The sequence below is a fragment of the Loxodonta africana genome, chromosome 18 (assembly GCF_030014295.1).
Source record: "Loxodonta africana isolate mLoxAfr1 chromosome 18, mLoxAfr1.hap2, whole genome shotgun sequence".
In the NCBI taxonomy this organism is placed as follows: domain Eukaryota; kingdom Metazoa; phylum Chordata; class Mammalia; order Proboscidea; family Elephantidae; genus Loxodonta; species Loxodonta africana.
In genome coordinates, this window is record NC_087359.1 from 61614333 (window position 1) to 61631104 (window position 16772).

The 16772-nt window shown below is 38.6% G+C and overlaps 1 protein-coding gene across 1 annotated transcript in view; it reads left to right on the forward strand.

The window, feature by feature from the left end:
- CPD (carboxypeptidase D) overlaps positions 1-16305 on the forward strand; it is a 66350-nt gene extending 50045 nt beyond the window's left edge. Inside the window, exons 13-21 of the mRNA XM_003416800.4 lie at positions 1632-1827; positions 4334-4469; positions 6586-6717; positions 7473-7568; positions 7661-7725; positions 9181-9312; positions 9840-10025; positions 10313-10412; positions 12238-16305. Of these exons, the coding sequence (XP_003416848.1) occupies positions 1632-1827; positions 4334-4469; positions 6586-6717; positions 7473-7568; positions 7661-7725; positions 9181-9312; positions 9840-10025; positions 10313-10412; positions 12238-12464 (1270 nt within the window). The 3' untranslated portion in view covers positions 12465-16305. The remainder of the gene's footprint in view (positions 1-1631; positions 1828-4333; positions 4470-6585; positions 6718-7472; positions 7569-7660; positions 7726-9180; positions 9313-9839; positions 10026-10312; positions 10413-12237) is intronic.
- Positions 16306-16772: the final 467 nt, after the last annotated feature.

Below are 16772 nucleotides of genomic sequence, written 5' to 3' on the forward strand. Positions count from 1 at the left end.
CCTGTTGTATGGGCCTTTACTTTTACTTTTTGTGCTGAGGATATAGTTCTCTCCCTTGACTGATGCTTGAATATTTCTACTCAGTTTTGATTTTAGTATCATACATCCTAGTTCCATATATAGTTTATAGACTTTCTTATTTTAAAATGAACCAAAGATGGGAAGTTATTTTGCTATCCATTTACTTAAGTTTTAGTTTTGAAAACCTTCCAACTCAAGACAAACTTTTTAATTAAGTATTTCTTCCCCTCAAATCTGGAACACCTGTCAGTAGTGGGACACAAGATGACTTTAGGTGGCACACCAACAGACACTGAGTATCACCGAATAGCACAGTGGAAAAACAGTAACTTTTTGATTCTATTGAGCCTTCTCAATTTAATGCTAATTTTTTTTTCTATTTAACTCTTGTAAATCTGCCTTTACATCAAAGAAAGCAGGCCTTAAGCTCAGTGTTCTTGCAGGCAGAACATTTGGCCATTGCTTTGTTTTCATTGCATTGGTTTTATTGTGATGCATTTAAAGTATAAAGTGTCTTATTTACATAAATTAGCTTAGATTCAAGAAGTAGAGGTTCTCTACATTCATGGCTGTATAACTATTTCTGTAACAAAAATTTAATTTAGAAGAACTAAATTAGGAGCCCTAGCAGTGCGGTGGTTAAGAGTTCGGCTGCTAACCAAAAGCAGCAGTTCACATCCACCAGCCGCTCCCTGGAAGCCCTGTGGGCCAGTTCTACTCTGTCCTGTAGAGTTGCTGTGAGTCTGACTCAACAGCAACAGGTTTATTATGGAAACTCTGGTAGCGTAGTGGTTAAGAGCTCAGCTGCTAACCAAAAGGTCGGCAGATCAAATCCACCAGGCACTCCGTGGAAACCCTGTGGGGCAGTTCTACTCTGTCCTATAGGGTCGCTAGGAGTCGGTATCGACTGATGGCAACGAGTTTGGTGTTTTTGGTTTACATTAATTAAACAGTAGTAAAGATTATTCTGAAGATAGGTATGAGGACGACTGAATTGGAGGAATGCTGAACTAAACCACAATCTTGCTTAAACCTGTTAATATCTTTACTTCTATTGTACTTTCTTTGACCAAGGAAAACTAATTTTCTTAAGGTTTTCTAACTCAATGAGTAATTCTTCAAAGACTTTTTAATGCTTTTGATGTTTTATTTTCATTTCTTTTTTTTTCCCTCTAACTGTACTTCACTGTCTTGATTTAACTCTGATCCTCAAAGTGTTGTCTGTGAACCAGCAACATAAGCATCACCTGGGAACTTGTTAGAAATGCAGATTCTCAGGCCCTATCCCAGACCTGTGGTGTAAGAGGTTTGCAATCAGTTGCTAACCTAAAGATTGGTGGTTTGAACCCACCCAGTGGCTCTGTGGAAGAAAGGCCTGGAGAGCTGCTTGCATAAAGATTACAGCCAAGAAAACCCTATGGAGCATGCCACGAGCCAGGGGTCGGCTTAATGACAGCTAACAACAGCCCTAGACCTCCCGAATCAGAAATTCTGGGAGTGGGGCCCAACAATCTGTGTTTATTTTCATTTCTTTTTTTTTTTAAGTCCATAAGTCGACATCAACATGATATGTGATTACTTGCTGACTTTTTGCTTCTGGTTTTTGAAAGTTTGGGACAGAGTGCTGAATATCGTCACATTTGGTCCCTTGAAATCTCCAATAAGCCTAATGTATCTGAGCCTGAAGAACCAAAGATTCGTTTTGTCGCTGGTATCCATGGAAATGCTCCAGTTGGAACTGAACTGCTCTTGGCTCTGGCAGAATTTCTCTGCCTGAACTACAAAAAGAATCCAGCTGTCACCCAAGTAAGAGAATAGCCTGTTTTGACATGCTTTCAAAGGAAAAATATGAGTGATATGCTGATATCAAGGCATCTTTTAAAAAATTCTTAATTTCTCGTTAGGTTTTACACAAAGGCACTTTCAGTGCGTTATAAACTTTACGTTTTAAAAGTTTATAATGGGCCATCTCCGTACATACTCATTGTCAATAATCTCTTTCTATTATGTTTCTTTGTATAAAGTAAGAAGCATAGAGGAAAAAATACCAAAGATTTGCATTCAATGCTCTACTTCTTTATTTACTGTATTTTATGCAAATAATGCGTGCCTTCTGTGGTTCTTTGCTGGCTGCGCTGCCACGCCCCCTCCCCGGGAGGTATTTTCATAAGCACGCTTTGCTAATGGTTTTTTTACAGCAACATGTTGAAGAGGATTGGCATGGTGGCACTTGTGAGGGTGCCTCGCAGGGAGGGCTCAACTGGCAAACAAACACAGGAGGCTCACGTTATTTGCTTAAAAATATAGTAATAGCCAAGTTTTTTTCTAACATCTACTCACAGTTTTGTACATTTTCGCTTACGCATAGATTTTTCTTCTCATGTCATAAATGCAAATTGGACATCTTGGCTGCTGAGAAATTTTAGACCAAGCCATGTGGCATTGTCTGCTTTAGCCATCCGTGACTGCAGAAAAGTACTAGCTCTGATCCAGAGGCTTGGTCTGAATTATCCAGTCTAGTTCTGTGATGTCTCAGAGAAAAGAGAAAGAGTGTGCGGTCTTCTAGGACACTCGTTAATTGGCACTGTCTCTATTGAACTTAGGAAAGAGGACGCAAACTAATATTTGTTGTTTATTGTGTGCCAGGGACTATATTGGGTACTTTACGTACATCATTAATATAGTCCTCAACTCTGTAATTATTACATCTCCATTTTATAGATGTAGATACTAAAACAAACACTGCATAACTTATAGGATGTTATATAGCTAGTAAGTGGTAAAACTGGGATTTAACGCAAGTGTATCTCACTTTAAAGCACATGCTGTTTTGTTATACCATACCAAAAAAAAAAAAACCAAACTCTTTGCCGCGAAGTTGATTTGGACTCATAGTGACCCTATAGGACAGAGTAGAACTGCCCCATAGGGCTTCCAAGGAGCGGCTGGTGGATTTGAACTGCCGACCTTTTGGTTAGCAGGCAAATGCTTAACCACTGCGCTACCAGGGCTCAGCCTTCCCCCCAAAAAATTTGGTTAGAATTGATGTCCTGATTAGGACTAAATATTGATACCTGAGCCTCACCCCTAGAGGCATCAGTATTCCTAATATTTAGTCAGAATTGCAACCTACTGATCCCACCCATGGAAACCCTGGTGGCATAGTGGTTAAGAGCTACAGCTACTAACCAAAAGTTTGGCAGTTTGAATCCACCAGGCACTCCTTGGAAACTCAGTGGAGCGGTTCTACTCTGTCTTATACCGTTGCTGTGAGCCGGAATCGACTCAATGACAACGGATTTTTTTGGTTTGATCTCACCCATAACAGACTGTGTAGCCTAGGTAAAACACCTGCTGGGAATCGCTAAACTCCTAGTTTATCAGAATTTGCCTCACTTGTCTAATTGTGCTTCAAAAGTTAGAATAAGACCAGATCACTTCAGATTGCTGGTTGCTTTGAGCTAAAGGTCCAGATTACCTGGAGAGCTTAAGAACAAATACACATGCCCAAATTCACATCATCAGTCTGTGGTAAAGCTCAAGCATGTTTACTTTAGAAATACATCTCCAGTAGGGGAGAGATTTAAGAACCAACAAATTAAAGGGTCTCAATTATTTCCAATTTATAGATTATTTTATCAGAGTAAATAAGCCAGTGGATCATTTAGTCTGATTTACTATTATAAAAAATGTAGGATGACATATATCAGAAACCAGTTCATTCATGCCACATGTGTAGCTGTTGATACATCCGGAGGAGAAATTATTGTGGGTGAGGCAACTATCCCACCTCAGTTTTTGTTGTTGTTGGTTTTGGACTTGCTGGTCTCAACTCTTCTGTCTCATTGTTTCCAAACATTGCCGTTTTTCAGATTATACTTCCAGGTCGTAATCTTGAAAACTCAGTCTCACCATTGTTATTGTTCAAGGCTAGTGATCAGCAAATTTTTTCTGCAAAGGGCCAGACAGTATATATCTTAGGCTTGTGGGGCAAACATTCTGTGTTGCAGCTACTCAGCTCTGCCATTGTAGCTGGAAAGCAGTCATAATATAAATAAATGAGCGTGGCTTTGTGCTAATAAAATTTTATATACGGTAGCAGGCAGCAGGCTGGATTTGGCTTGCAGGCAGAAGTTTGCCCATCGTTGTTCTAAGTCACCAGGAGGTCTCTGGGAATTTGGAGCAAGAGAGAATTTTTTGTTTTTTAGTTCTGCCTTTTAAGTCTCTTTTTAAAACAATAAAGACTTTCTGTTTGAGGCATGTTGATTCCAGGTAGAGCTAATAAACTCATTGATTTCTGTTTCTGTTTTAGTTGATTGACAGGACTAGGATTGTGATTGTCCCTTCCCTAAATCCAGATGGGCGAGAGAGAGCACAGGAGAAAGACTGTACTTCAAAGACAGGACAAACAAATGCTCATGGAAAAGACTTAGATACAGACTTCACAAGTAAGACTAATTTTTAAACTATTAGCACTTCGTAGACAATGTATTTCTCTTTGCCAGTAGACTGGTTGATTCTATTTTGTTGATGAGTAATGGGGGTACTTTCTTGTTTAGGAGATATGTGTGAAGTGTAAATGAATACAGACATCCAGAAAACTTTTTGAGTTTTTCTCCTTTTTCATTTATAAAAGTAATGAACGTTCTTTCTAAGAAACTAAGTGCTACTAAGATGTTCCATCACTAGTAATATAGAGGTTTCGGAATCGACTTGACGGCACTGGGTGGGTATTCCTCTCTACCCTCTTATGTATCTGTAGACACACACATACACACACACACACACACAAAATACATCTGTATGTTAATGTAAGGGAGCCCTAGTGGTGCTGTGGTTAAGCGATCCAGTCAGCAGTTTGAATCCAGCAGTTCTCCTTTGTCCTATAGGGTCACTGTAAGTCAGAATCGACTCAACGGCAATGGGTTTTTTGGTTTTGATTGATTTGAGGGGCTTATTTATTGCTTACATAAATGGGATCATCAACTGTACGTATTGTTCAGCACCCGTTGTTCATTGAATATACTATTGTCACTTTCCATTTCAGTACTTAGAGATCTTCAACATTCTTATTAATCACATCTATGGAGAACACTGCAAAGAATGGGAATTCCAGAACACTTAATTGTGCTCATGAGGAACCTTTACATAGATCAAGAGGCAGTTGTTCGGACAGAACAAGGGGATACTGATTGGTTTAAAGTCAGGAAAGGTGTGTGTCAGGGTTGTATTCTTTCAATCTGTATGCTGAGCAAATAATCTGAGAAGCTGGACTATATAAAGAAGAATGGGGCATCAGGATTGGAGGAAGATTCATTAGCAACCTGTGTTATGCAGATGACACAACCTTGCTTGCTGAAAGTGAAGAGGACTTGAAGCACTTACTAATGAAGATCAAAGACCACAGCCTTCAGTATGGATCACACCTCGACATAAAGAAAACAAAAATCCTCACAACTGGACCAATGAGCAACCTCATGATAAACGGAGAAAAGATTGAAGTTGTCAAGGATTTCATTTTACTTGGATCCACAATCAACACCTATGGAAGCAGCAGTCAAGAAATCAAAAGACACATTGCATTGGGCAAATCTGCTGCAAAGGACCTCTTCAAAGTGTTGAAGAGCAAAGATGTCACCCTGGAGACCAAGGTGCACCTGACCCAAGCCATGGTATTTTCAATCACTTCATATGCATGTGAAAGCTGGACAATGAACAAGGATGATTGAAGAAGAGCTGACACCTTTGAATTGAGGTATTGGTGAAGAATATTGAATATACCATGGACTGCCAAAAGAACAAACAAATCTGTCTTGGGAGAAGTGCGGCGGCCAGGATGCTCCTTAGAGGCAAGGATGGCGAGAATGCATCTTACGTACTTTGCACATGTTGTCAGGAGGGATCAGTCCCGGAGGACATCATGCTTGACAGAGTACAGGGTCAGCGGAAAAGAGGAAGACCCTCAACGAGGTGGATTGACACAGTGGCTGCAGCAATGAGCTCAAGCATAACAACGATTGTAAGGATGGCTCAGGACCGGGCAGTGTTTCGTTCTATTGTGCACAGGGTCGCTATGAGTCGGAACTGACTCGACGGCACCTAACAAGAACCACAACATGTCCTTAATGTATGGCAGTACTCTAGTTTATTCAACCATTTTCCTACTGATGTACATTTAGTTTGTTTTGAGCTTTTTAGTCTTGTAAACAGTGCTACAGAAAAACCTTGCTTTTTGAAAATCTCATTTTCTTTCAAAGATAGGTTGTATATCCCCTTAATTATTTCTTAAAGGAAGGTACACCCATTTCCTTTGTTTTCCAGTAAGAATTTTCTTAAACTTGCCTAGAGTTATTAATATAGACACATTAATCCTGAAGTATGTAAAACTCAGAATAATCTACCTTCTAGAATGCGTCTTTTTTTGATTGAGATAGTAGCTTTTGCTGAAATAAACTATTTATCTACAAATTTTGTAAGTTAGTGTTTTGTGTCCAAGTAGAGAATATGTTCTTAGCTACTCACTAAAATTTTAAAATTTGATATATTGACATTTCTGTTTTTTAGATAATGCCTCCCAGCCTGAGACTAAAGCCGTCATTGAAAATTTGATTCAAAAACAGGACTTCAGTCTTTCTGTTGCTTTAGATGGTGGTTCTGTGCTGGTCACATACCCATATGACAAGCCAGTACAGACAGGTATGTAGGATGTCACTTCTCATATGTAAGTCTTTAAGCTTAGATAGGAAATTTCAATTAGGTAATGTTTCTTATAAATTTATTTAAATGGTGAGTATTTGAGCACACTCCATGAGCAAATAACCAGCCTAAGAAGATTATACATAGCATAAACAGAATTCAGACAGTTACTTGGAGGAAAGAGGTCAGATCTACTGATGGCCTAGGTTTGCTGAGTCAAGCCATCTTGTCACGCCTGTTTTATATAGTTCTCAAGCATTTATTGAGCAATTATGCTTGTAGACGTTGGGAATACACAGTGCCTGCCTTCAACAAACTCATGTTACACAAATCCAAATATTTACAGTATAGAGTTGCCCTCCCCTTCTCCAAACTTTGACTGATTGCACCTTATGGCAAATCAAACAGTTGCCTTTTGAATCTCTTTAGGGCCATTGTACAAAGAGCATTTTGGCTTATGAGAAATATTGTTATTAGGTGGGCCACAGTGACCCAAAAATGTAGTAAGAACAAGTTTATATTTTAGTGTGGTACCCTGTCATATAAACCCCCTATTAGTACCTTCTAATCTGAGGAAGATGTTCATCTTCTTAGTCTGATTACCCTGGGCTAAACAGAACTGTATGGTTAAGTGTATTAGCTCTTCAATAAACTTCATTGGGGTGTAGTATTTATTAGAAGGAAAGGAGGGTGACTTTCGTATTCATGAAGCTGAACTGACTTCTGAATTACCTTTTTTTTTTTTTTTTTTTTAGTGGAAAACAGAGAGACTCTGAAGCATTTGGCATCTCTTTATGCAAATAATCATCCATCGATGCACATGGGTCAGCCTAGTTGCCCGAATAAATCAGGTAGCTGTTTCCCTATCTTTTATTGTTGTTGTTTGGGGGGAAGGTCTTGTCTTATTGTCTTGTTAATCCTACATCTCTCAACGTTTTTACAGATGAGAATATTCCAGGAGGAGTAATGCGTGGAGCCGAGTGGCACAGTCACCTGGGCAGCATGAAGGTATGCTTTATGGAGCACAGTGAGAATGGAATTATGAATATTGCCCATTGAGTGAAAGAATAGTGACTTTTCTGATATAAAAATGGAATGGTATCTGCTTAGTGGCTTTCTTGACATGTATAGCCCTTAAATTAACCTCTGACAGCATTGTAATTGGTTGTCCATCACTTCAAGTTAGTCAAGAGTTGTAGCAAAGGAGCGGTTAGCTGGTCAGTTCACATGTGCAACCAGAAATTGACTTCCTCCCCATCTCTGCCTGCCTTCCCACCTTTCTTTATTTACTAAGAGCTTAGTATGTGTGAAGCACTTTGTTGTATGGGATATAGTGATAAATAAAATATATCCCCAGCCCATTTTACAAATAACTATGTTACAGAATTGATTGATTTGATCTTAAAGAGTGCAACTTTCAATGTGCTATGAGAAATCAAAGACAGGAAAGGTTATACCTAGTCAGCAATGTGACCTTCTCTTCACAGAGGAGATGGCATTTGGGATACAGAGATGGTGAGGCAAGACCTTCTAGAAGGAGAAAGCAGTAAGGGCAGTTTAATTAGAATATGGGATATAATGGAGAGCAGCGAAAAACAAGAATGGAATTGGATGTTGAGTGCTTTGTTTTACTAAGGGGAAGCCACTGAAGGGTTTTGAGCTGGGATATAGTGACATAATCCAAGTTGTGTCATGGGAAAATCAGTCTCTTAACAGTGAGGTAAGATAGATTGTAGGAAGGGGAGACTGGTTTAGAATAGTCTAGACAAGAAGTAATGAGGGCCTATGCTAGGGTAGTGGGAGTGGGAGTGGGAGTGGAGTCAAGGGATGAAGTTTCAGAAATGTAGAAGAGGTGGAATTGATGCAAATTAGGGAATGATAGAGAAGGCAAAGACAAAAGATTTCAAGTCTGTGAGAAAATGAGTTAATGGCATTAAGTTGGGAACATCAGGAAAAAGAATAGGTTTTGGGGAAAAGATTGCAAGTTAGGTTTTTAAACCTGTCCAAACAGACTTCCTGTGCCTGGATAAATGCTACACTACGCACAGTGTCTCTTGTCACCAGCAAGCTCCAGGTTGAGGGTAACAGTCCTTGCTTCTACCTCCAGAGGTAAAGTTCCAGGGTTTAGAGGGAAGCTGGCCCTCTGCATGTACTTATTTATTCATTTATCCAGCAACCCCTAAGAAACCCCTTCTACTTGCCAGGCACAGTGGAAAGCACTGGAAATATAAATTAGACATAGTCCCTGTTCTCAAGGGACTCACTATCTCTTAGGAGCTGTCACATTTGTAGCTGATTATAATGCAGAGTGGTTTATTTATATTTGCCACAAAGTGCTTTAGAAATTTTTTGTTTACATCGCCCAAGATTTCTTTTTATTCCATTTATTCCTTCTGTTGCATTACAAAACCTTACTTTTATTTATTTATTTTACTACATTTATTTTTGCATTTTGTATTCTAGGATTATAGTGTCACCTATGGCCACTGTCCGGAAATCACAGTGTACACAAGCTGCTGCTACTTCCCTACTGCAGCACAGCTCCCCTCCTTGTGGGCAGAAAATAAAAAGTCTCTTCTTAGCATGTTAGTAGAGGTGAGTCTTTCCCTTTTCACTGAAAGCAAACCCCAGGAATATGTTCAGTGAAAACCTTTATCAAAACATTTTTTTAATCTTTTACCAAAAAAAAAAAAATCTCTACTGTTTACTTTCAATTTATATAAATAGGAGAGTTCTCACCATTTTATATTGCCTGAGTAGATGCCATGAGTTCAGAAATCTAGAATCTGCTGTAACTGAGGTAATTTGGCCTTGTGAGTGTTGCAGGTTCTTTAATTTGACAAGGTTACTGGCAGCAGTGAACTATGGTGGAAAGGAAATCACTGAAGGCAACAGAAGATTTGGGCTCCAACACTTCAGGCTTTGGCCGTATCAGGTTCTCTTTTCTCTTGTCTCTCTACCTCTTTGACTCTGAAGCAGTGAATGAGTAACAAAACAAGGTCCGAGTCAGGAGGGAGGAATAATAAGCCCAGTCGTGTTTCTCTTTTTATCATGCCTCAAGCTGTTGACCCTAGAATACCTGGCATTATGAATATACGTTTGTATTTTAAACTTTTTTTCAGGTTCACAAGGGAGTTCATGGATTTGTCAAAGATAAGAGTGGGAAACCAGTCTCTAAAGCAGTCATTGTACTCAATGAGGGAATAAAAGTGCACACAAAGGAGGGAGGCTATTTCCATGTACTGTTAGCCCCAGGCTTCCATAACATCAATGCTATCGCTGATGGATACCAGCAACAACATTCACAGGTAAGAAGCTCAGACTGAGTAGCATCACGTCACTTGTATGTTTAATAGTACTTTTATTTTATTTTGAAACTTTTGTTAGAAAGCCTGAGAGGTATAAAGAAACAATAAAAAAAAAAGTGTGACTACCTCTTGATTACGTTACCTTTGGTTACAGAAGGGAAACTGGCAGATTTTTGTTTATTTTGGTTGACAGTGAATCATCTCCTTGGTTGCTATAAAGCCCCAGGAAGGAACACAGTATACTTAAGTAAACTTTTTCATGACTCTGACACTTTCTATCCTTCTAGGTCTTTGTGCATCATGATGCTGCTAGTTCTGTGGTAATAGTCTTTGACACAGATAACCGGATATTTGGTTTGCCAAGGGAGCTTGTGGTAACTGTATCAGGTAAAGAAAGAAATCTTAGCTTTTAGTAGTTGAAGGTAAAACCAGTCTTGACATTTGTTTGAGGGTAGATCACGCCTGTAATCACCTGAAGCTAATCACTTTTCTTCTAATGTCTCCTGATCTAAACCTGATTTTCCTGGCACACTGTTTTTCTGCATGTTCTCATGACTTGCCCCTTCATTTTTCCAGGTGTGTACTCAAATGTCACCTCCACAGAGAGCCTTCCCCGATTACTCTAGCTAAAATACTACCCCTGTCACTATCTCCACCCCACCTTTTTCAATTATACTACTTATCACTAACTGACATTGTATTATATACTTTCTCACTTATTTTGGTATATTCAGTCTCTCCCACCAAAACATGTTGTTGTTGCTGTTGTTAATTGCTGTCGAGTCAGTTCCAACTCATGGCAACCCCAGGTGTGCAAAGTAGAGCTGCTCCATAGTACTTTCAAGGCTGTGACCTTTTGGAAGCAGAGTGCCAGACCTGTCTTCCAAGGTGCCCATGGGTGAGTTCAAACCACCAACATTTTAGTTAGTGATGGAGCACTTAACTGTTTGCGGTACCCAGGGACTTCCACTAAACATAAAAAAAAAAAAAAAAAAAAAGCTGTATACATAAAGGAGTTTATTTGTATCCCCAGAGCCTAGAACCCTGGTTGATACATAGTAGGTCTTAATGAATAGTTGTCGAGTGAATGAATGATTTGCTTTATATTAAGGTCATAAGTTCCCTGAACTTTCATTTATATTAGTTCCGTTTTTCCAGGATCCAGGAAGGAGGAAATACTTATTTCCCTCAGGGTTAATTAGTGCCATTGCTTGAATTACTGAAAGGTTAGGAGGAAAAAAAAAATAGGTGGTAAAATAACAAATACCCTTTGTATCACTATTTGACACAAAGAACTTTGGTTTATTTCTAAGTACAATTTGGACTTCAGGCAAAGTAACCAAGTTTTATTTAATAGTGTGTAAGGGAGAAATAACTTAGTTGAAAGAAAGTGGTATATTGGAAGCTTGGCCAAATCCTAGGGCCTGTTGTGACGTGTTTATTCGTAGGTTGAACCAGATAAAATATGAATAACTTAGTGGTTAAAAATACAGCATCTAGGATTCAGCCATAGTTTTAAATCTGGCTGTGCCATATATTAGCTACCATGAACTTTATTATGATTATTTATGTTACTAAGATTCCTATTTTGATAGTTAACCTTATGTAGAAATACTTAAATGAGGGATTTTGGATGAGATGAAAATTTACTGGAAAAGAAAAGTAGAAGTCATTAATTGGGGGGGAAAAAAAAAAGGTTGTAGAACAGTACCAAAAACCAAACCCAACCCAGTGCCGTCGAGGCGACCCTACAGCGACCCTATAGGACAGGGTAGAACTGCCCCATACAGTTTCCAAGGAGCACCTGGCGGATTCGAACTGCCGACCCTTTGGTTAGCAGCCGTAGCACTTAACCACTACGCCCCCAGGGTTTCATTTAAGCAGTATGCAATTTCATTGTGGGAAAAGGAAAAAAAAATACCTGTGACATATGCGTAGCCAAAGATCTGGAGAAACACGCGCTAGGGTCATTAATGGTGATCGCTGGGTAGTAGAAATGTGAAGACGTAGACGGTTTTAGTTTTTGGTATTTTTGTGTATCCATATTTTCTAATTTTGTATACTGTACACCTACTGTTTAATAAAACAGTTGTTTCAAATGCATGAAATAAAAATAAAACAAGGGGCATATTATAAAATTGCTGTTGTAAATAGCTGTCTGTTTATAGCCTTAGAGTAGAGCACCACTCACATGGTGGTTATTGTTTGGCAGGTGCCACCATGTCAGCATTGATCCTAACAGCTTGCATTATTTGGTGCATCTGCTCAATCAAGTCTAACAGACACAAAGACGGCTTTCATCGGCTCAGACAGCATCACGATGAGTATGAAGATGAAATTCGTATGATGTCAACCGGCTCAAAGAAATCCCTCCTAAGCCATGAGTTCCAGGATGAAACGGACACTGAAGAGGAAACACTATATTCTAGCAAACACTGAAACACACAACTGTGCATATCTCCCAGCATAAGTACCAAGCAAAATTACCGTCCCTATTGGGAGACACTGCATTAAGAAGAGAGACTGTCTTGCTTCTTCAAAGAGCTCTGGGAAGTTAACTTGCTAAATTTGTATTCTTGAGAATTTTTGAACTTCCCTTCCTTAAAGTACTCTTACCTGATTTCTATTTATGCAGCAGAGATGGGACAGCCACTTTGTTTTTCTCTTTAATTTAAGATAAGCTGTTTGGAGCTTATGTAACTGCATAAGCCAACTAGTGGATGTTGTATTTCGCACATCAGGTGTTTGCTAATGGCTTTAGCTTTTTTTATTTTAAATGGCCAAAAGAATCCAGCAACATTAAGGCAGGGACAGCGGTCAGAATCTGACATAAAGCTTTAAAAACTCAAGGTTTTCTCAACCTGTTGAGGAGTACTTTTCTCTGGTTATTAAATAGCTGGAGTTTCTCTTATTATTCAGGTTTAATGGAGGTTGAATTGATTTTTAAACATATATAACATTAGGAAATGAATAAATGGGCTTCCGCTTTGGCTTTCTACCTGTTCCAAGGCTAGATCAGAACTGGTGGGCTGTGCTCTAAGCAGGATTTCACTACCTCTCTTGTAAGGTTTAGCAAAGTTCTAAATCTCCTCATTTTAAGGGAGAATTTGTTGACTTTGTTGTGAAAAACCTAAGTGTCCATTTGAATGGAGCTGAGAGAGATCTAGCAACAGCTAAAACTTGTTGCCTATCTTTTAACTCAGTAAAAACCCACAGGTGCTGCTGCTTTTATCTGTGAAGCACTAGATTATGCTAGGAATGTCTAATTCTTTAATATTTCCTAAATTTGAACCTTTTTCTATGTTGTACACTTATGGTTTTCAGATACCCAGCAACCTACAACATCTGTATTCTACTGAAAACATCTGGCAGTATGGAAGAGACCAACTTGCACATTCTTAACCTACTTTTGAACATGAAATACCTACACTTCATGCTCCAGCCCAAGCCTAAGCCCAAGCCTGAAATACCACACTAATCATGAAATAGTTCGGCCAATCTGGTTCGCAGAGGCCTCTGCAAATGATTGATTTCTTTGTCCTAAATTCCATTTGACAGTCTCTTTTTGATAAACCAATTTTGTTAAAAATTCAGTTGAAAGCGTTTAAATATGGCTCCCTCCATTAAAAAGTAAACTGTGGACTGCCATGTGATATAACACTGTTATTGCAAAGGCCTGAAAGATGTGCGTTTTATTGTGTCTCTTGAATCATGCTGTTAAATGAAAATGATGCTTTCTGTAAGTATGAGTTTTACCAATGATCTAATGGTTTAATACCTTTGAATGTTTTAACAGCCAAGTTGCTGCTTAACTTGTACTAAATGAGGAGATCAAAAAACTTCCTCTCATCTTTTCAAATTGTATTCTGTATCCAGTTATGTATCAGTCATCCCAACGCCTTCATGTGGAGTGATTTACCACCCACTTAGGTCATTCAACAAAGTTTTGTGTGGCATGCATCCAAAGTGGCTTATAAAAAGAGATTTGGTTCGGCAGGCATAATGAGGTCATGACACTTGTTAATATCTGTGATAAATTTGAGTAGTTTGAGGTTAAACCATTCTAGTATTAATCCTGGTATTAGCAACTCTAAATTCTGAGCCCCTGCTCCTCCCTTTCCCCAGACCACATATACAGAATAGAGTTTGTCGGGCGCTGATAGTTAATGCAATAGACATGATTTCATTTCTCCTAATAATACTTTACATTTTCTTCAAAGGGGTAGTGTGGTGGTGTTGCTCTTTTTCAGCTTTATTTTTAAGAGTGCTAACCCCACAAGGGGCCTAAGAGTGGCTGCTTTGCTTGGGACATTTCTGCTCGAAATGAAACAAAGTTGATGTGACAGCATTTACTTTATTAACATCGGTCTTCACTGGAGGACACCTTTTAAATTTCTCTCTCCCTTAAACAGTCTTTAACTGTACATCTCAGTGGCTGGAGGTCTTGCCTTTTAAGCATGTGTAAAATTTGTTTAGAAACAAACGTGCAAATGTTTCTTTCAGTAATTTTTCCTGAAAGGAAAACCAAACTCTGATATAATTCTTGACTCTTTAATGAATTTCTTAATAATGCTGTCACGCTAGAAAACAAGGCCTTCTCAACCGGTGTTACCTATTAACATGAATGTACAGGATCCATGACTACTGTGTTCTCGGCCCTGCTTTGTCTGTTATTTGTGGATCTAATTTGTTAGATTGGATCACATTAACTGCCTAGACATTGAAGCCATATGGGATGGGATATGTGTTTCTTCAGTGTTTCTTCTAGAGGCTTTCCATTTCCTTGGAGTCATGGAGGCAAGTAAGTATTACAGTATTAAGAAATTTGCCCAAATCTGGATTGTGCCTTTCTTTACTCACAAGGCATGGTTTTTGTCCTGGTGATCATTTTGTAAGCCTTCTTCCCTCCCGGCTCCTTAATAAAATCAAAGTGATTGAAGAGGTGATGCTCGAAGTGTCTGCTTGTATAAATATTCTTGTTGTGATATGTGGTTCAGTAAGGTGGGCCCAGGTAATTTCAGAAGGAAAGACCCTAGAGTTTTGATGTACTTTGCTGAGTTACCTGGGTAGTGATTGGCATCCTGTCCAGTTGAGGAATCTTTGAAATTCTCATTGAAGAGAATTTCCCCTGGAACTTAATCATCCTCCAGAAAAGAAATATATTGTCTATTTTTTAGCCCAGTGTGACCGATTGGTTAATCTTTGGTAACTTTCATCTGAATGGGGTTTGCTAACTTAATGAATACTGAATGTAAAAGCTAACTTATGAGCTGACAAATAAATAATACCTGAGTTTATTGTGTTCCTGAGCTAACACCAGGTTGTTCAGTAATCATCACCTGACCTCCATTTCCATTTATTCTCAACATTAAATGGTTTTATCTTCTTGTTTCCAGAAATGCACTTGTGCCAGGTTTTGTCCCTGCTGTATTAAAGACCTCCTGACTATGAATGCTGTAAACGGACCCTATGTTACGGTTCTCTGCTGGGATTGCTTTCAACAGTAGCAACTCAACATCTCCCATATATACTTTTGCTTTATTGTTACTACTAAAAATTCCACTATGGCTGATGTTCAGTAATTTTTTGTCTACCAACTGTTTGATAACTCTTTGGATTTCAGATTTGTGTAAAGCAGATTTTTGTAGGGTGATTAGGGTCCTTGATGAATGCCAACTGAATTTGGATTTCCAGTTGGTGAAGAAATCTCACCCAATACCCACTTATCCTCTTTTTTAGCAATAACTAACTAACATTCCACTTGATTTTCAGAATAGTGTTCTGGTTGATTTTGATTTGACAGAACATATTATGAAATTTGAAAGGTTACCATTTTGAGGCAATTGGATATAAATTATGTAAATATATATGATTATGATTTTTATAAATGGCATAACATGAATGTACTACCTACATTCTTTGCTGGCCATGATGCAGTTTTTCTGGAGGTATGACATACGGTATTTTTGTATAGTCAGATTAAAAATCAATTTTTCACCTCCATTTTTTCAGAATGACACCCCCCGGCTCCGTAACAATCTATAGCTACTTAGATGATGTGCCCAACACCCATTCATCTCAAGTGCTTCAGTTTTTGTTTATTTCATGCACTGTGCCTTCAAAATGAAATTTTTAAAAGGGACTTTAAGTGAAGTTGAATAGTACTTTTAAAAAGTCGATCTGTGTAATATATGTGAAATCTAACTGTAATGAGGTCCATTCTGTTTTTTTATATGTAAACAGATGTACTAATCCTGTATAAACGTTATTTTATGATGTTTGTCTTTGTGTTTTGTCTCATAATCTTTTTTCACCATAACCAGTAGACCAGAAAAAGTTACAGTCCAATTCGAAAGTTATGTATTTAGGTTTTCTATCCTTTGGGGAAAAAATAGTGCCAGGCCAGGAATACAGGTGTCACTTGTAGATTATTTCTGTCTTCATGCATTAACTCAAAGTAAAACTATGTTTTTCAAATAATCATATCATATAGTGGTCATAGTTCTTTTTTCTGGTTGTGGTGGTGGTATTCAGTGCCATCACATCGGTTCCAACTCATAGCAAACCTTTGTACAACAGAACAAAACACTGCCTGGTCCTGCACCATCCTCACAGTCATTATGTTTGAGCCCACTGTTGGCAGCAACTGTGTTAGTCCATCTCGTTGAGGGTCTTCCACTTCCTGGTTGTAGCTCAGCTAAATTAATATATACCCAATCACTCCACAATGACCACCACAAAGTTAGC